This window comes from Panicum virgatum, chromosome 4K (assembly GCF_016808335.1).
Source record: "Panicum virgatum strain AP13 chromosome 4K, P.virgatum_v5, whole genome shotgun sequence".
NCBI lineage: Eukaryota > Viridiplantae > Streptophyta > Magnoliopsida > Poales > Poaceae > Panicum > Panicum virgatum.
Window position 1 is genome coordinate 8614680 of NC_053139.1, and position 20033 is coordinate 8634712.

The window sequence follows — 20033 nt, forward strand, 5'->3', positions numbered from 1 at the left end:
TTAGTCTATATTTAGTACTTCAAATATAGAAAGATGCTTTTTCAAAATTTTTACAGCCTGCAACCAAACACAGCCTTGGTTGAGTGTTTCGGGCCTCTGACTCGGACAACTCCTAATCTCCTATCAGGATGACGCCATCCTCGGAATCATCGTCGGCGTCGCCGTCCGCCCGGCCATGGCCGGCTTTGCCAACGACGTAAACGAAGCTCCAAATCGGCTCGAGTGCCTATTAAAGATGTCACTAGTCAGTAGTCACTACTCGGGGAAAAAAAGATTGCACACTCAGACTGACAGGCACAGCAACTTCTAGTAGAAGGTCACAGGGGACAGGGGCCAAGAACACTAACCTCTCACTGCCCCACTATCCTATCCGATCGGCCACGACGATCGCCCGGAACCAGGACTAGGATGGGTAGCCAGGGACAAGCGGCACCCGGCGGCCTCGGAGACGCGGACGACGCCGGCGGGAGGGCGCACTTCGTGTTCGTCCCGCTGATGGCGCAGGGCCACCTGATCCCGGCCGTCGACACCGCGCTGCTGCTCGCCACCCACGGCGCGGTCTGCACCATCGCCGCGACCCCGGCCACGGCCGCGCGGGTGCGCCCGACCGTCGACTCCGCCCGGCGCTCCGGCCTCCAGATCCGGCTCGTCGAGTTCCCGCTCGACCCCGCGGCCGGCCTGCCGGACGGCGCGGACAACATGGACAACGTCCCGCCGGAGCACGTGGGGAGCTACTTCGCCGCCGTGGCGCGCCTCCGCGAGCCGATCGAGAGCTACCTCCGCGCGCACGCGCCGTTCCCGACGTGCGTCGTGTCGGACTTCATCCACCCGTGGACCACGGTGCTCGCCGCCAACCTCGGCGTCCCGCGGCTGAGCTTCTTCAGCATGTGCGCCTTCTGCCTCCTGTGCCAGCACAACGTCGAGCGGTTCGGAGCCTACGAGGGCGTCGCCGACGACAACGAGCCGGTCGTCGTGCCGGGGCTGGAGAAGAGGGTCGTGGTGACGAGGTCTCAAGCTCCCGGGTTCTTCCGGGAGTCGCCGGCGTGGAAGGAGTTCGCGGACTACATCGAGCGCGCGCGGGCCGAGGCCGACGGCGTCATCGTCAACACCTTCGAGGAGATGGAGCCGGAGTACGTCGCCGGCTACGCGGCGGCGCGGAAGATGAAGGTCTGGGCCGTCGGGCCGGTGTCACTCTACCACCAGCAGCGCGCCGCGACGCTGCTGGCGGCGAGAGGGTGCGCCACCGCCGCCATCGAAGCCGGCGAGTGCCTCCGGTGGCTCGACGGCAAGGATCCCGGCTCCGTCGTGTACGTCAGCTTCGGGAGCATCGCGTACGCGGGCGCGAAGCAGGCCGTGGAGCTCGGCCTCGGGCTGGAGGCGTCGGGGCACCCGTTCATCTGGGTGCTCAGGAACGCCGACGAGTACGACGCGGCGGCGCGCGAGTTCCTGGGCGAGCTGGAGGCGCGCGTGGCGGGGCGCGGCCTGCTCGTCCGCGGGTGGGCGCCGCAGCTGCTGATCCTGTCCCACGCCGCCGTGGGCGGGTTCGTGACGCACTGCGGGTGGAACTCGACGCTGGAGGCCGTCGCGGCGGGGCTGCCGGTGGTGACGTGGCCGCACTTCACGGACCAGTTCCTCAACGAGAAGATGGCCGTCGAGGTGCTGGGCATCGGCGTCAGCGTCGGGGTCAAGGAGCGGCTCATTTACCAGGCGGTGGAGAAGGAGATCGTCGTGGGGCGGGGCGTGGTGGAGGCGGCCGTGAGGAGCGTGATGGGCGGCGGGGAGGAGGCGGAGGAGAGGCGGCGCCGGGCGCGCGCGCTCGCGGCCAAGGCGAGGGTGGCTATGCAGAAAGGCGGGTCGTCGCACGGGAACCTGCTGGATTTGGTCGAGCGCTTCAAGGCCGTTTCTTGATTGGCGTAGTGTGGGGAGCGAATGGCAGTTGCAAAAATGCAAAATCATGCTAGGGACGGGTTCTGTCTTCTGTTTAGCGTGGCTATCGTTCATTCATGACATTGCTTTTGTTTCTTGGAAGCACAGCTAGACAGGTCGACCACCTTCGAGGTGACGTAGTCACCATAGATTTAGATTTTTTTTATAAAAAAATAATCTCATAGATATTAAGATAGACATAAGATATTGCACACCATAGATTTAGTTTTTTTTTAATCTCATAGATATTAAGATATTACACACAGTTGTATCGCATATATATAAGGTGTTAAGGAAGAGAAAGAGTTTGATATAAAACCACATCAAAAGATTTTGGTTCCATAAATCTAAAGCATTTCTCAGCTTAGAAAAAAGAAACATCCAGTTGCTCCAAAACGGTTGTGAGCGAAAACTACTTTTTTAAAGTAATACTCTCATCGTTTCAAATTATAGGTCGTTATTAGTTTTTCTAAATATATATATTTGCTATGCATCTAAATTACGTTATGAAACAACTTATAAACGGAGGGAGTAGCTGGATTCCTTCCAAAAGAAAAGAAAACAAATGCACAAAGATGGAACTGCAACAAACCAGACACACCGATGGACACAAAGCTAGCTACCAAATGATCCGAAACAGTGTGGTCAAAACTCAAAAGACGGCAATAAGCCTTAAGTATTCACTCCCCAGCATCATAAAGTTCGATGATATACAACCATGACTACATAAAAAAACCATCTCAAATCATATAGAGGCAAAGAAACTAAATTACATAACTTCTTAAGTTAATCTCATTTCATCTTTAACCGCACTAGTAGAATGCACGTACGGCACACACGTATTTGAAGAATAATATTGTGAAAACATACTCACACTAAATTTTAGCTATAACAAGCATTTAAAAAACTATATATTTCACCATGATTTCGCCCCAGGCAACAAAGAGCTTCCAATACGCCTCCCGCAAGTAGTTCCTAGAGTCGGCTAGATTAACATTGTTCCGTGCGTTCTCCAGCAGTTTCAACCCTCGCAAGTTGTCGGCGCCGTCCATGATGAAATTGGGTAGCGCCCACTAGCTCTATCATCAGAGCCCGCTTGTTATCCATCGCCGACGAGCCCAACGAGAGGAGGAGGAGATGTTCCATGAGAATCCATTGGTGTTCGAAGGTTTCATCCATAAGCAGATCAAAATTAATAGCAAGAACCACACGTTTTTTGTCATGATTCAATTGGTAATTGAACTTGGCACTGGCAACAAGTGAAGTATCAAAATCCAGTTCATCGGACCTAGCCTTGTTATAGCAGTATATACTCTGATATAAAGAATTGAACCCAAACATATCATCAGCGTCAAGAGTTTTTTTTTATCAAAGTTAAAAAATCCAGCAAAAATGAATAGGTCTTTTATGCCTGTGCATTGCTAAGGGTGGCAAAAAAATATATAAATACACAAAGTATGGATAACAAATAATATTTTCATGCTGATTTGTAGCCAAGAGGTTGGCCTTCTACAGCTTTAGATTTGCTCGGTTGCAAGTTGCAAATGACACCATACCGGTGCTATGTGCGGAAATCAAACCAACCTACAATCCAAGCTTAAAAACAATCAATCCATCCTAAAAAACAAACAACTCTTGAGAATACTAATCATTTAGAAAAAGAACCTATAGCACCTTTTGAAGAGGGGTTTGAAATTTCCTTAGCTTTTTAAGCAGATCTCTATATGCAATAGTAGTTAGTGGCCTTCTCGTTCTGCTGAAGACTAAGAGCAGTTTTCTCCCTTTGCATGAAAGGATCTTAGTGATGCCTAGGAGAGGTTGAATAGTCAAACCTGAAAAACTTAAAAAATTATTCACAGGGGATCAGCCTGTCAGAACTTCCGACCCTTGTGTAGGAAGTCTTGATGGATCTGAACTTCCGAGTTCCGACACTTGTGAAGGAACTTCCGACAAAAGTTAAGAATTTGAATGAACTAAAAGTTTTCAGATGAACCAAAGAAAAGTGTTTGAATAAAAAGTTTGCCAATAGGTCCTAGAGTAACTTGCAAGTGATCTCTCACAACGGAACAACACACAAACGTAGATCGGGATAAAACAAGCTCAAAGTCAACAAGAACAAGATATGAACAATAAGAGCACGTGACAGAAAATTTGTTCCTGAAGTTCACTCCCACAAAGTAAGCTATGTCTCTGTTGACGAGCTCACAAAGAGGGGGGTTGTCCACTTAACCCTTTCCCTCAATCAATCACCGAGGAGGATTGAGTCATTTACTATGAAAATCCATTAAGGATTAGGGTAACACAAACTTCTCGAGACGCACACACACGAGAGGACGCTCCACGGGCGACGCCTAACCGTCTAGAAGCAAGCTTCAAGAGTAACAAACGTGAATCGACGGAAGGAGATGCTTTAAGCATCTTCAAGGATTAGCTCTTGGAGGGAGTGGGGAGAAGTTTTGAAGGCTCAAGAGTGTGTTTCAGTCGAGGAAGAACAGCAGCCAGTGAAGAGGGGGCGAAGGGGTATATATACCAGAGCCCAAAAAGTAGTTGTTACAGTGCTGGTTATGTGGTTCTCGGAGCTTCCGACAACATGGTCGAACTTCCGATGCATTCAAAACAAATTGGCCAAGCACCCTTTGACGGAGGGAGGAAAGAACTTCCCGGGGCGGGGGGGGGGGGGGGTGTCAGAACTTCCGACCCGTGCAACTGAATTTTTTACCTAACAGACCATACTGTTCATGAGCGGAAGCTTGTTTGAAAGTAGCCCGCTCTTAATCGTCCAAACAAAAAAGTAGCACTCTCTTTGTTCCAAATTATGGGTACTTTTGATTTTTTTTCCTATATATATTGCTATGCATCTAAATTGCGTTATCTTACTATTACTAATTGGAGGCTTTTTTTAAAGCCTCCAGGTGAAGCCACCTAGGATCCTAGGTGGACAGTTTAAAAAAATAGAGAAATTCTACAAATTCTCATAAAAATCAGAAACATCCGGCCATCAATTCGCCGACTCTAATCATAATAATCATTGGATCTGTTATATTTTTTAATAAATTACCTACCTTTGTCATTATGAATATAGACTAAAATAACCCCCTAAACATGTATCTAAATTACCCATCTCTGCCATTATAAAGAACTAATCTAAAGTAACCCCTAATCTTCATGTAAATTACCCACTCATGCCACTACAAAAATAATATCAAATAACCCCCTAAACTTTTATATATATTATCCAATGATAACATAATAAAAAGTTAAAATGAACCCAAATCTAAATCAAAATTATGTTATTATAATAAAATCCTAAAGCACATCAATATAAAATTCTAAAGTACTATTCCTACCATTATTAATAATTATTTATGTTATTATTTATATAAACATACTAACCATAATGTGTCTGTCACCATATATTCATGTATAAGAGAAGAGATAAGAATACCAATTTTTATGTTGTTCACATAGGTCAAACAAAAATGTTCAATTAAACACATATCAAACATATATGGAGATGCGATGTGAAGTGAGAAAAAATTTATTAGTAACTAAACATATCACATTTATTACAATTACATAATGATAAATATGTATCTTTGCAATACTATATTAGAATATTTAATTAGTTAAAAAAAGTGTGAGATAGATAATTATTAGATATCTCTAACTAACCCGTGCGGGAGCACGGGTTGATAGACTAGTGCATCTAAATTGTGTTACATTTATTAGATATATAGTACGAACGACATATCTGGCATATCTAGAACATCTAAAATGGTCTATAATCTGGAACGCAGGGAGGAGCTGTGACAGCAGTGGTTTTTGAAGCTAGATCCGCCGCGGCCCTTTCGTCATGTAGCAGCAAAGTTTGCGATGATATAGGTCGAGCATTTATAATTGTATCAGCCAATTGTACTGTGTAGCAGCCAATTGTATCGCCGGAAATGCTCTGGCCCAGGCGAGTGTACCGCCCAGGCCCAGCAATTGAATTGGCCCGATAGAATGGCACGTACCGCGATCAAACTAGCATTTGGCCCAGCCGAAGACCCACAAACTTACGGCCCAGAAACACAGCGCCGCCACACACACGCACAAAGCTTGGATTTCTCTCTCAAAGAAGAAAAAAAAGCATGAAAACGCACATAGCTGTAACTGCAAGAAACCAGACGCACCGACGGACACAAAGCTAGCGACCAAATGATCCGCTTTGGCATGGTCAAAAGAGGACGACGAGCCTTAAGTATTCACTCCCAGGGAACGACTACTAAATTATTACGTACTAAACAACTTAATAATTAAACAGCGAGCGGCCGGTAACATGCCCAGCTGTGCAGCCGGGGGCAGTACTCTGTAGAAAGCAGCCCTGCATGGCTGCATGTGCCCGGGGACTTGCCATTATTCTACTCCCAGCCCTTCCAGAGATTTCCCATAGTAAAATTTTTAAGGTACCTACCTACCGTGTGCAAGCGCAGCAGAACAACGCCGAGCTCCTCCTGCTTTTGGTCTTCCCCAAATATGCAGGGCTTGTTTTGTTCACAATTTTTTTTGAATTTTGATAATGTAGAATTTTCGTTGTTATTTGACAATTAATATTTAAATATAAACTAATTAGATTTAAAAGATTCGTTTTATAATTTACAGTTAAATTGTATAATTATTTATTTTTAATTATATTTAATGCTCCATGTATATATCCGAAGATTTGATGTGATGGATATTATAGAAATTTTTTTGGAAACTAAACATGCCGGAAGAAAAAACCCACACCCGAGACCGGCGTAAAGGCGAGCGGAAACCCCTATCAAATTCAAACGCCCGCCCATACCAATTCTTTTCAGTTTCGTCTCCCGTCCGCCGTGACGCCACGTTTTAGGTACCGATAGTGACCCAAGGGATCAAAACAGATCACGATAAACGGAGGCGCGTCGTCGAATCCAACCCCGACCCGATCTACCTGATCCCTCAACGGCATCGTCGTCCTCAGCAGCCCGTTCGTGGCTTCTTGGAGTTGGCTCCCCTCCTCGCATGGGTAGCGTACGGCTCCGGCGGCCCGGCGCGGCGAGCGGGCGCGCTCGCTGTCGCGGGGGGCGCAGAATAATATTATTTCGGGGCGTTCTTTTTGGCCGGTCGCTATAGGACTAGAACCCCGGCGACGTGGAGGGCGCCGGCGTCTTCTCGCCGGCCTCCGTCGCTGCCACACCCGGCGCCCGCGCGCGGCATTATTCAATTGCCAGCAGAGCTCTCGGAACGGCATGATGGGGGGGGGGGGGGGGGGGTGGCCTCACAGGCGGGCGCCGTAGAAAACTCAGAACTGCCGAGGCGGGCATGGGTAGGCCCGGCCCGGCCGGCTGGCGTTCCGAGACCGGGGCCGGCGGGGCTTGTCCGTTTGCAGTTGCAGATCACAGGTGGGTGAGAGCCCCATGCAGGCAGGCATGGACGACGCGACGGACTGACAGGAGGATAAGCTGCCCGGCGGGGCGGGGCCGCCGGCCGATCGGTCCTGTGGCGGCGAGCAGCGCGGCACGCTGGCCAGCCGGGCGCGGTGGCCGGCAGGCCGCATGATTGGGCATGCGGCGGCCTCCAGCGCATGGCCCCGCGGGACACACGGCCGCCGGCGACTTTTACGACGCGCGCCGGCACGACGGGAGGGCCGGAGGACGGCGGCGGAGGACCTCAACTCCTGCACATGCATGCGTGCTCTTCCAAACCATTAATACTGTTCCTCCTCGCCTCCTGACCTTTTTTTTCCACTGGATTTTATCAGCTCGTAAAACTTGTACTCTACCGACGTGAAAAACTAGGATAGGCAGCCAATGCCCTCCGCTACGAAGCAGCCATTTTTCTTTCTCTCTCATCAGGCTGCCACGACGCAAAGCCGCAGGCCAAGAACACGAACACGACGACGCTCACCAGCCTCGGCCCACAGCTCACTTTCACCACCACCCGACCCGACCTCGTCGAGTTCGGGCCCCGTTTGGATCGTTTGCGCTATAAACAGTAGCGCAGGAACTAAACGAAGTCTATTTGCAAAATTTTTTCATAGATGAGTGCACCTTTGTACGACGAATCTAATGAGTCAAAAAAAATCCGCGATTGGCTACAATGATACTACAGTAACCATCCTCTAATCATGCAGTCAAATACCTCATTAAATTCGTCTTGCGAAGTAGCGTAGGGATTATGAAATTAGTTTTGTAAACTGACTTCATTTAATACTAGTAATTATTGGTCAAAATTCCATAACACAATTTATACTTATACTAGGGAACCCAACAGAGCCTCGTTTCAAGCGCGCTGTAGCAGACGAGACTTTTCGGGCCATGTTTTTAGGCGAAAAGTTGCCGAGAAAAGACGCCGCGCGCCGGCGCGCGCGAGCGGAGCAGCAGCGGGACTCGGGAGACGGCATGCCATGGCGGGGCCCGTTTCTCAAGGGTAATTCTACTCATCGCGCGTGCTAATAGGACGCAGCCTATCGCAGAAGCGAGATAGTACAGCGACCCAGGCTAAGCTCGGCCCACGATGCCTACTTTTCTATTCGATTTGTTTGGCTCTTTTTTTTTTAATCGGATTAGAACTCCGTTAAACCCAAGTGCTCGGTGCAATCACCAGCAACTAGTCCTCCAGGCTCCTTTTCTATTAGATCATTGTATAGAGTTTTCTATTTGTTCCAGAACATTTATTTCGGACATAACATTTTGTCTTGTTTCTGGAACATTTTGTTTTGTTTTCTAAATTAGTATGTTATATTTTTATAGAATATTTTTATTTGTTTCAGAACAATTTTATTTATTTTGAAATATTTTATTATTTTTAATGTATATTGCACACTAATAATGATCTGTTTACTTTTTCGTTTCCTCATTATTACCTGGATCGTGCACTGACTTTTCTCTCTCGACATGGATCGAAGTACTAGAGGCAGGCCAGCTGCTTTTGCGACGTCACAGCAGCCAATCGCGCGCGTTATGTATAGACGCCCCCGTTTCTCAAGGCGACGAAAGGCACGAGCCCATCGCGCGTGCGACAAGGACGGAGGGGAGGGTTGGGGCGATCGGGGCCGTCGGTCTCGGGATCGGGCGGTCAGGATGCGCGCACCTTGCGGCCGCTCATTGGGCGCGCTATACCGTCGCCAGCCCGCTGCGCCCCGCGGACGCTGACACGTCGCGCTCGCTAGCCATCCGTCCCGCTGGTCCCCCGAGAACCGGAGCCACTAGTATTCTAGTCCGGGAAAGGGGAAAAAAAGGCTAGGCTCACGGGCCGAAAGCTACACGCAGGAACGGCACGGCGCGCGCACGTAAGGCGGACGCTGGCTGACTGGATGGAGGAGCGAACCATACTGCTGGTGCCGGTACCTGGAACCAGAAATCCAGCATGTTAAGGATTCAAACAACTTTTAATAACCTTAGCAGACCACTATAATCTATTTCCAGTGGCATATATTCGAAAGGATTATCTGCTCTGGGTTTTCAACGTAAGCTCCTTTTTTTTAAGAAGGAAATGGTTGCATGTAGTACTATCTATTTTCGGTTAACATACTATGATAGTTGTATGAGCCTCTATAGCTACCACCATGTACTACTAGGGGTTAATATTGTTCTATGATTGTGGGAATGGATTCCATTAAGTTTAATACTGGCTAACAAAAAGATGGTACATTTCACAAACTTTTGCTAGGTACTTGGATAAGATAAAACTATAGCAGTCAAAATTTTATCCCTTTTCTTTTGTCCAAATCTGCTCATCACGCCTATCATACATTTTGGATATTACATATACGCCTCTACAACTCCTTTTCTGTGAGCGCCCTATGTTTTTCTATAGGCTTGAGTAACGCTGCCAGGATAATCTATCTTTAATTCTTGAATTCGTGCTAGATATATCAACAACTTTCTCAAGACGCGGCTTTCGCGCCACAACTTTAATTAATGGGGCCGCCCACAAGTACCCTGATATATGCTTAAATGAATAGAGTATCATCTGGCATCGAATACATGGTGCGGCGTAGGTTCAACATGTTATCTAACCATCCTAGCGGCTATAGATAGACATCTATCTAATCTTAATATCTTGTATCTTGTTCAAAAAATAAATATCTTGTATCCATTAGATGTACTTCTATCCTCGCTCATAAGGATGCGGGTCCACCCCTTATTTAGATAGAGTTTGGAAGGTTTATCCGGAGGATCTATACAACTACACGTTATTACGCAGAAAATGCAATCATCCAAATAGTTCTTGGTTATTTTGTATTACTACCTACAATTGTGCGAACGAGCCTGCAGCCCGACTGGCTAGCAGGGCTCAAGTAGCGCCCCTGCCTGCCGGCCGGGGTTCGATTCCCCATGGGGACGGATTTTCCGGCAGACAGTGTAGGGATAAAAAATCCCCTCGCTGTGCTCGCCGCAAGACATGATCGTGATCGCTTTCTCTTAATGAAATACGGTGGGGGCCGTTTCACCCCTTGGCCGCGTTTTTTTTTCTACTTACAATTGTTCATATCCTGTAACTTTACAAATAATAATATGAGTTATTATAACGAAGAAATGTAAAACTAGAACACATGTTGCTCGTTCTGGCGCATCACTCCACTTTTATTGTGGACATGTACGTAGTAAGTGACCAATGTCATCTGTAACAGTGTGGCAAGTGGAAGTGTTTGACACTTTGACCCACGCACCCAAGCGAAGAGCGGGTGTGCCGTGTGCCCGCTGTCCGGCGCCCCCCACTGATCATCGCAATCCTCTGACCGACCGGCTGCGGGGCCTTAGGCTGACCACAGCGGATGGAGCAAGAGCAAATTTACTCCCTTCTCGTTTCCCACGCCCTCTCTGTCTACAGTGCCAAACAGTGCATCTACAATGTCAAACAGTGTATTTGCTCCTTCCACTGTGGACGGTCTTAGGCCCTGATCTTTACTCGTAAACCCATAAACCAAAAAAAAAGTCATATAGAATATTTTGACACATACATAAAATACTAAATAAAGTCTATTTAAAATTTTTTTTGTATGGATGAGCTGTAAATCGCGAGACGAATCTAACAAGATTACTTAATTCATGATTTACAACATCGATGCTACAGTCCATCTGTAAAAAAAAATAATTATGGATTAATTAGCATCATTAGATTTGTCTCGCGATTTACAATCCATCTGTAAAAAAAATTTATAAATAGATTTCATTTAGTACTTCAAATTAGTAAAATTCCATCGCAAAATTTTTTTTGTTGGAACTAAACACGGCCAAGTCGTCCCCCACTCCCCCGACGGCAGCGGCAGGGCTCTTTATTGGCCCCGAGGCGACACCTGTCCCCTCGCCCGCCTCGCCGCCGCGATCGCCTCCCGCAAAGCCGCACCAACCCCACCAACGCTCGACCTCCATATCCCCCGATGCTCCCTTTTTAATCCGCCCCCGCCCGCGGCAGGATTTCCCCTTGCTAATTGTGGTATACTGTAGCGCTCCGCAGCTAATCGCGCTCCATCGAGCTCCAGCCGGGTCGCCCTCCTGCGCTGTTGCTTCTGCCGCCGCAGCTCGGCTGGCTATAAGTCTGCCCCCTTTTTCCCCACCCTGCGCCGCTCGGTGCTCGCCTCGCGTGTTCCTGTGGTGCCAAAGCTCCGGGCTTTGCAGACCTGGTGCGGAATTCCGGTGGAATTTGGGGGGAGAGGAGGGTGCTGCCTGCCGGGGTGGGGATGGAGATGCCGGGAGGGAGCGGGGGCCCGGCGCTGGCGCGGCAGGGCTCGATCTACTCGCTCACGTTCGACGAGTTCCAGAGCGCGCTCGGCGGCGCCGGCAAGGACTTCGGGTCCATGAACATGGACGAGCTGCTGCGCAACATCTGGACGGCCGAGGAGTCCAACGCCATGGCCGCCGCCGCCGCGCCAACCGCGGCCGTGGACGCGCACGCCCAGCAGCAGCAGCAGCAGCCGGGGGCGCCCATCCAGCGCCAGGGCTCCTTCACGCTGCCCCGCACGCTCAGCCAGAAGACGGTCGACGAGGTCTGGCGCGAGATCGTCGGCCTCACCGGCGGGGAGGACGTCCAGCCGGTCCCGCCCCCCGCGCCCGCCGCCGCCGCCGCCGCGGCCCCCGCGCCGATGCAGGCGCAGGCGCAGGCGCAGGCGCAGCGGCAGCCGACGCTGGGGTCCATGACGCTGGAGGAGTTCCTGGTGCGCGCCGGCGTCGTGCGGGAGGACATGGCGCAGCAGACCCTCGTGCTGCCGCCGCACGCGCAGGCTTTCTTCTCCCAGGGCAATGCGGTCGCGCCGCAGACCTTGCAGCTGGGGAACGGGATGGTCGCCGGGGTCGTCGGGCAGGGGCTCGGGGGAGCGATGACGGTGGCTGCGCCGACGACGCCCGTCGTGCTCAACGGGATGGGGAAGGTGGAGGCCGGGGATCTGTCGTCGCTCTCGCCGGTGCCGTACCCCTTCGACACCGCGCTCAGGGTGAGGAAGGGACCCACCGTCGAGAAGGTGGTGGAGAGGAGGCAGAGGCGCATGATCAAGAACAGGGAGTCGGCCGCCAGGTCGCGTGCCAGGAAGCAGGTGAAACATCTTCTTCCACTGCACCTGCACTGCTCTGCTCTCCGTTATCCGTTAATCATATGCCTTTTGCTTAATTATAGTAAATCTTGCCTGAAATGGATCTCTATGGCAACTATATTTGGTATGCCCCTCGATTATGTTGTACTTTATTCACTTGATGTGATCTGCCACTTCCGGTTTAGCTGTTTGGTAGTATTAGTTTATGGCGGAGTAGCCTCTGCAATTAGCAAGTTGGGATTGTATAATACTCCTAACCTAAAGAGGAGAAGAATCTGCGAATGAACCATGGTTCAACTTGACACCTTTCAGATTCAGGAAGACGGAGAGACAATGGATAAGTTTGTTAATTTTGGGGATGATGGTTACACATTCCAGTCTCAGATCCCACACTCCCACCTCATATTGAGATGATAGCAATTACATATTGGGCTTACAGAAGTTTACATACGACTGATTAACATATGCTTTTGTATGCTTTCTGGCTAATTTTTGCTACAGATAGAAGAGATACAATTATTTCACAATGATTTGTACTTCGCTGTATGTAGACTATAATCTTTGACCTCTAATTTGCTAATGCAACTCATATCTATTGATTGCTCTACTTGCTAGCAAATTGTTAAGCAGTTCAATTCACCGAGAGGAGTCCAAAATCATAACCCAGTTTACAGACACTGAACTGCACTATATTTAACATTGCAGGCTTACATAATGGAGTTGGAGGCTGAGGTGGCAAAACTGAAGGAGCAGAATGACGAATTGCAGAAAAAGCAGGTATAGTTGCTATGTTTTGTTACAGATTTCGTTTTTTTTCCACTAAAAAATTATAAATTTGACTTCATAGTTGTATGCACATCATTTGTGTGTTTCCCTTATCAATTCATGGCTTCATGTACTCAATATGTGGTCCTCAGATGATCTCTTGATATTGGACATTTTTTAAGTCGTTCTCCACAAATGGCATTGCTTTTCTAGAGATTTGAGCCCCTGTATGTTTATAATATGTTCCCTAAAGATGCTTGCTGCTAGCATAGCAACAGTTAAGTTGCCGCATTTAGTAGCATTTTTCAAATGCATGGTCCTTGTTGCATGTGGTGCATTGAACTAACTGTCTCAGTAACTGTTGGACACTAATGCATACTGATTTGATTCCTTTTGTGTTAGACTTGAGCTCATAGCTAACAAGTGTCATATTTGGTTTCTAGACTTTGTGATATTTGCTAGTTGGCACACATCTTTCATGAACTCAATGCTGTTACTGATAACTTTGTATCACTATCTATATGGAAGTAAGAGACCTAGAATTTCCACATGTAGCACCTGGATGTCTGACATTATCCATAAATTGTTAGTGTTGCATATTTGCAACCACCATTGTGTAGCATTGTACATAGTGTGATCATACCACCTCTTTGATTTGAGACAAAAGGAAAGTTTGTTCTAATTAGCTTAACTCCCGTATGAATTTATATATTTCAAACCTGAGGACCATGTCATTCATAATAGTTTGTTTCTTCTTAACCCCTTATTAAAAACTAAAGAGGTTACATATTCACTTGCTAATTTGCTATGCTTTCATGTGCAGGTTGAAATGCTCAAGAAGCAAAAAGATGAGGTAATGATCTTTCACTTTTGGAAAATACTGTTGTTGAGAGTTCTCATTCTGTAATTCCAAATCATTTTTACAATGATTACTATTGCATGTTTTTTAATGTCCCCACGTGCGATAAGCTGCCATTAGCCGACCGGTTTATTTTTTTTCTTATTTAATTTCCTATAATTGGCTTAACCCTTTCCCTTTTCATGGAATGTTCATGGGTCAAGTCTCACAACATCATTTCAATGCGGTTCTTCCTATAGTTGTCCATGATAGAAACCTGCTGATATTCCATAAGACACTAGTTTGAATGTTTTTCAGAAATATGACTTTGATTGACTCCTAATTCTGCATTTGCCAGTACTCATCACTGTTTATAACAAATCACCACTGAGTTTTTTTTTCAACGTTCTATTTTTATCTCCATATTATTGCAACACTACCAATCACATGATTTTGAAAATTTCTCCTTTTTGTCCTAAAAATATCTACCAAGCATTTTCTATACTCAGTGATTCTTTTTAGTGTTCATAAGAAAAAAGGTTTCATGTATAAAAATGAAAAATAAAGTCATGACATGAAAATAGAGGTGACTTGATTTTCATTTTCCATTGTTTTTTTGTGCCTATTTTGTGTACTTTGAGCATCCTGAAAATAGAGATGAATGCAGCTGCCAGATACACATAACTCCACCAATTTAACTCCTGAATTTTTAGCTCTAAGAGATCTTAAAAGTTAGTTCATCAAACAGTTTCAAAATAAACCATATAACTATACATGAGCATAAATCTAAGCAAAATGCTAGCAAAATGAGTATGTGTGCCGGACTGGACATGAGCCACAGAGCCAAGGCATATCATCTTGTCAGATCTTTTATGACAAACATTGGCACGTCCAGTCCAGTTTTATGTTGATTCAGCACAGGTCTAGGTTTCAATACTAATTTATTATATGCAGGATATGTTTAGACTTCTGTATGACACCAGTTTCTTCCCATAATAACTAAAAGTTTCATATTTGAACTCTAGTATCTGGCTATCTTGCACGAGCATATATATGAATTAGTACGTTTCATATTTGAAGTCTAGTATCTTGCTATCTTGCACTAGAGCATATATATGAATTAGTATGTCTGTCAGGAAATGTTTCATTGTTTTAGTTGAAACTTAGAAATGTTGCATTCACTTTTTATGCAGCACTTCTGCTTGATACATTTTGATTAAATCACCAGTTAACTCTGTTCAAATCGTGTATTCTGTTGTATCTTGTATCTAATTAATTAGTTCAGATTTTAACAAAAGAGGGCTTCACTCCATGGGATCTGAATGGCTTGTGCTTACTGGAACACATGTGATTTTACCCTGCTTGGTGCCCCCATCTTCATTTCAACTTATTCTGATTTAGTTGGTCTTGCTTACCTCATCGGTGAAAGAATGATATCGGCGTTGTCATTCTTATATTTAGTGAAATAAAATAATAAAGCATGCCATACTTTTTCTGAAGCTCATATAGTTGTTTCCTTCTGATTACTATTAGTTATAACACCTTCAGGTGAGATCTATGCTTTACCCTGACAATCCTGGTGAACTTTGGTGACTATTTTGTAGCTGAAGACAGTAGATCTTTGTTGCTGCTGATTTTCATGTGCAGCAGTTGGAAAAAAGGTTCTCTTCAGACAACGCTCCTACGCTCATAGAAGTTTCTCTGTGAATGGTTTTCGCAGGTCCTGGAGCGAATCAGCAACCAACTTGGACCAAAGGCAAAGAAACTTTGCCTGCGTCGTACCCTGACCGGCCCATGGTAGCCTGCTGAAGCTCGCACATCATTGACCAAACTTAAGATCGTCGGCTTCTTTAGATGTGACCCGTGTGTATATATCAGATGAAGTCAAAATCTCCAGTTCCCCCCTTAGACTGCCGCTGTTTCAGAGCTACCGTTCACCTTGTTATGTGATCGTTCGGTCCGTGGGTAGACTGCCTGTGACAGTTACTGCTCAGGTTCAGCTGCGCAATCCTCAGATGAACAATGAAGCATACCATCTAATCTGTTTAACTCCCGCCTATCTGTTGCCATGTTGAGATCATGAATGTAACTTAATGTTGTTTACTGGATGTGGCTGTGCCGCTGCTTCTGCTTTACATGTGGTTGAGATAATCAGATAACGGTAAGATACCATCAGGTTATAGCTCAGTTGGTCTGTACCCTGTAGCAATAAGGAGTTGTTAGTTTCTAACCAGCTTGTAAGTTGTAACAATACCCTATTTTTTTGGGACCTATGTGCTGATGAATGTAGACGACGTCATGCTGCTGTTGTTCAGTGACTACTTTCACAATTTAGGTAGCGCTTCACGTGCGCGATTGTTGCCACCAGAATGCGGATCTCAGGACAGCGTCAGTAACTCGCAACAAAGACAGCACGGTGCGCCCGTACCATGAGGAAAGAGAGGGACGGCTCACCCTGCACTCTCTCTGAATTCTGAACCCTAGCTAGCACTCGTGCACGTTTTAAGATGGTCACTAAGCTCCCACTAATAAAACCACTCAGCGCCCACTAATACATGGGCGTAATTATTGCTACCCATTAGCCAAGCCTGATAGAGTTCATCTTCTAGTTGCTGGCCATGAAGGAGAAGGGCCACATTGCTTCAGCTATTCCAATGCACGGACAGCGCAGCGAACACTGCATGTCTCCATGACAGCATGAGCGTCATCTTCACTGTCTGTGGTGGACCACCTACGCAATTGCGAATTTCATAATCTGGTGACCGAAAAGAAAGTAGTTTTGTCGGCAAACTAATTCCTAACATACTTTATAAAAATGAGAGATCAATAAGACCTTTTTAAAATTCGATATGACAACTTCCCACTTCAAGTGGTCCATGCAACCAATGATTAGTTGGTCACTCTAGACTCAGCTTCATTAGATAGTTATAATCTGACCAATTACCATTTTGTTTTCTTTTAGAGAAGCACCAGAAGGATAACCACTAATCTATGTATTAATAAAGGAGATAACCAAAAAAACTAACACAAGACCGCAACAAAAACATGACAACAACAATAATGTTGAATAAGATAATGATCAAAACAATCAGCTGCCAACACCGCCACAAACACATCAACAACAACAATGTTGAATGAGATAAGGATAATGATCAAAACAATCAGGTCTGGGGTTCGAACCCCGCATGGGCGAATTTCCAGCTGCGGGTAAAAAAATCACCCTCGTTGGCGCAACCAGGGTTTGAGGGGTTTTCTCAACCGGGAAGCCGAATGCTTTCTGTTAATGAATCGAAATACGGTTGGGGCCATCATACTCCTCCCGGTCGATTTTTTTTTTCAAAACAATCAGACGCCAATGAAACCACCTTAGCTTGGGCGACCAGAGCTGCCTAGCATGATACAACTCCAACTTGGGGGTGAGGGGGACTCTACAGCAAAGCCTACTGGAAGGAAATGACAACATGCCCATGTAGACGCCACAAGCATCAACTGGAAAGCCAGAGTAGTTTTTTTTTCAACTAGAGAGTCCAAAAAAATGTGAGGCAGCTACAATGTCTTCAACGAGGGTAAGAAGGCGTCACATATAATAGACTAATACCGTACCCTAGATCCTAACATGATGAATTAGAAGTTACGCTTTTTCCTGGATCTTCCTAAGTGTGGCATAGCCAAACTCTATAAAGTGTTTCCAATACTTGTTGATTGTCAAGAAAAATCAAATAGAAAACATGGGCATATGATGTACAATAGTGCATCTCGAAATATGAACATGTCAAGCAACGCAGCTCTGGTCATGCATGTCCCATCTCATCCATCTTTTGAACTTGTTTCTTTCCACTTTTCAATCGTTACTAATCCATATCATACAATACAATTGTTTTATTGGAAGAGAATGTAGTGCAATTGTTGAGTAAACAGTAACTGGCACTATAGAACCATCAAACAAAAGAACATTGACCTCTCTTGGTAGTATGGTTATTCTATTCTAATAATCAGATCAATTATAATATCCTCCAATCTAGAGGCTCCCTTTAATTCTCATCCATCTTCATTTTCCTTCATATGTCTAGGCGATATTTCTTCTAATTTCGCAATATTTTCTCTTCTTGGAAATCTCAATGTTTAAGTATTCCCCCCTTATCCTAAAATATACTCCATGTACATGGATCACTTAAATCTCAATGGAGTAATAGATTCTGAGTTTGTCGTAGGTCTATTTTAAATTTACCCAAGCTTTTAGAAACGACTAGTAATATAAACAATATCAAATGAGCCTAATTGGATCTATTATTGTAAAACATATTTTCATATATAGTATGTTTCTTTGATGTCGTAGATGTCAATACTTTTCTCTAGAATAGTTTGACTTGGGGATAAACTCAGAATCACAAAGGGATTATAAGATACTTAGACTCCGCGCTAGAGTAGACTGCCACAAGTCTAATAGCGGGAAAAATCCTTCGGTCTGCTAGCAGGCATGACTTGTGAGGGTAGTACTCAGGAATCTAGCAGAAATGTCGTGGTTCATTTGCGTATCAAATTCATAACTTTTCATGAAGAAAGTCGTAGCAGATGGGCTGCTGGGACACAAATGCTATATAATTAAGAACTGGCAGCGGACGACTGCATCTAGATTTGCATATTCAGATACATTGTAGTAGTAGTACTGCACATTTCAAACTCTCCCTTTGTCTAAAAAAGAAAACTAGCGCTCCGGCTATGTCGTTTGATCGATCCAACAATAGCAATAGCGAATAGTTCAGTTCACCACCAAGAATCCTAGCCTAGTGTACACACATACCAGAAGGGGATCGAGCGAGTAGCCGAAGCCGAGTACACAAACGAACGATATGATGGGCCCTGCGATCCGACCGGGGACTCCGCTCCTCGCGCCTCGCGTTCGACATGCGAGGCGAGAGCGCGTAGCCAAGCCGAAGAGTTGAGCGCCGGGACGCCGGAGGAGGGCCGCTGCGTGCGTCGGCGTGTGTACGGCGGCGGGGGGAAAGGAAAGTGTGGTGGGCTCAGGCGGTGACTTCTCCGTGCGGCGGAGGAAGGGACAAGGTGGGGCGACGCAATGGGTTTTGGGGGCGTTTGGGCTCGTTTTCCTGCGGTGGGCCTAGTGGCTGCCTTGGGCCTATTCGGTTGAGCTGACGAAGATGCCTCGTGGGCGTGGGCCTATCCGGTTGGGCCGGGGACAACGGTTTATTCTGGGAACGCAGCAGCAGGCTGAATTCAAGAGGCGCGCCAATATTGAAAGATGAGCTCTTTACCATGATTGATGATTGTATTTTTTTTTGGGAACATGATTGATGATTGTAAAGTATCAATAGGTACCACTTTAATTTTTTTCTTCTAGCAATTGATCTATGAAAAATATTTATAAAATTAAATTAGCATTCGGTCCCACTTTTTGGTACTTAGTTCCACATTTTGGAAGTACTAAGTATTTTGCCCAAGTAATTCTGGGTATTGTCTACCTTCACCATCGTAGGATTTTATCAGATAGATGGCTCTTATTTTTTTCAATTATTGTAAAACTTTTATATTTAGGATGAGTATATATATTCACCGGTCGGAAATGATGGTGTTGCGAAGATAGAATTACATTCGATTTGATGTTTTTAGATTTGGAAAATTGGATAGAGAGACCTGGCCAGGTTGATCCTGCCGTGCTCATGCTCGAGGACAGCGATGCTGCCGCGGGAACTTGCTGGTGTGGGCGGTGATAGTTATGGATGGTCTAGAAGTAGATCGATTGGGTAAATGAGTTGACAGAGGGGAATATTTTGCTACTATCTCTGTTCTAAATTGTAGTTCGTTTGATTTTTTTATCATAAATTTGACCACTTGTTTTATTCAAAAAAAATTATGCAAATAATGCAAATATTGCCAAATTTAAGTCATTTTTGAAGATTTTGTATTAATAAACTAACCCATAACAAAACAAGTGATATTTTGCACAAATTTTTA

General features: G+C 45.9%; 2 protein-coding genes across 3 annotated transcripts; both read left to right on the top strand.

Moving 5' to 3' along the window:
- Window positions 1-257: 257 nt before the first annotated feature.
- LOC120704637 (UDP-glycosyltransferase 73E1-like) lies at window positions 258-2249 on the top strand. Its single transcript, XM_039989100.1, has one exon. It carries the CDS (start codon window positions 409-411, stop codon window positions 1906-1908), a length of 1500 nt encoding a protein of 499 aa, XP_039845034.1. The 5' UTR covers window positions 258-408; the 3' UTR covers window positions 1909-2249.
- Window positions 2250-11238: 8989 nt separating this feature from the next.
- On the top strand, window positions 11239-16377 carry LOC120704638 (bZIP transcription factor 46-like). Of its 2 annotated transcripts, none has more exons than XM_039989103.1 (4): window positions 11239-12463; window positions 13166-13237; window positions 14049-14078; window positions 15668-15804. In XM_039989103.1, the coding sequence occupies exons 1-4, from the start codon at window positions 11615-11617 to the stop codon at window positions 15695-15697; spliced, it is 981 nt and encodes a 326-aa protein (XP_039845037.1). In that variant the 5' UTR covers window positions 11239-11614; the 3' UTR covers window positions 15698-15804. The 2 variants fall into 2 exon arrangements, with proteins under 2 accessions (XP_039845037.1, XP_039845035.1); XM_039989101.1 differs by having other exon boundaries at window positions 11246-12463; window positions 15784-16377.
- The last annotated feature ends 3656 nt before the right edge of the window (window positions 16378-20033 follow it).

What these genes read in the sequence shown, in the direction of transcription:
- LOC120704637 (XM_039989100.1), top strand. Translation starts at nt 409, where the DNA reads ATGGGTAGCCAGGGACAAGCGGCACCCGGCGGCCTCGGAGACGCGGAC.
- LOC120704638 (XM_039989101.1), top strand. Translation starts at nt 11,615, where the DNA reads ATGGAGATGCCGGGAGGGAGCGGGGGCCCGGCGCTGGCGCGGCAGGGC. An exon ending in ACGAATTGCAGAAAAAGCAG is followed by an intron (nt 13,238 to 14,048) that starts GTATAGTTGCTA and finishes TTTCATGTGCAG; the next exon opens with GTTGAAATGCTCAAGAAGCA. An exon ending in TCAAGAAGCAAAAAGATGAG is followed by an intron (nt 14,079 to 15,783) that starts GTAATGATCTTT and finishes TGGTTTTCGCAG; the next exon opens with GTCCTGGAGCGAATCAGCAA.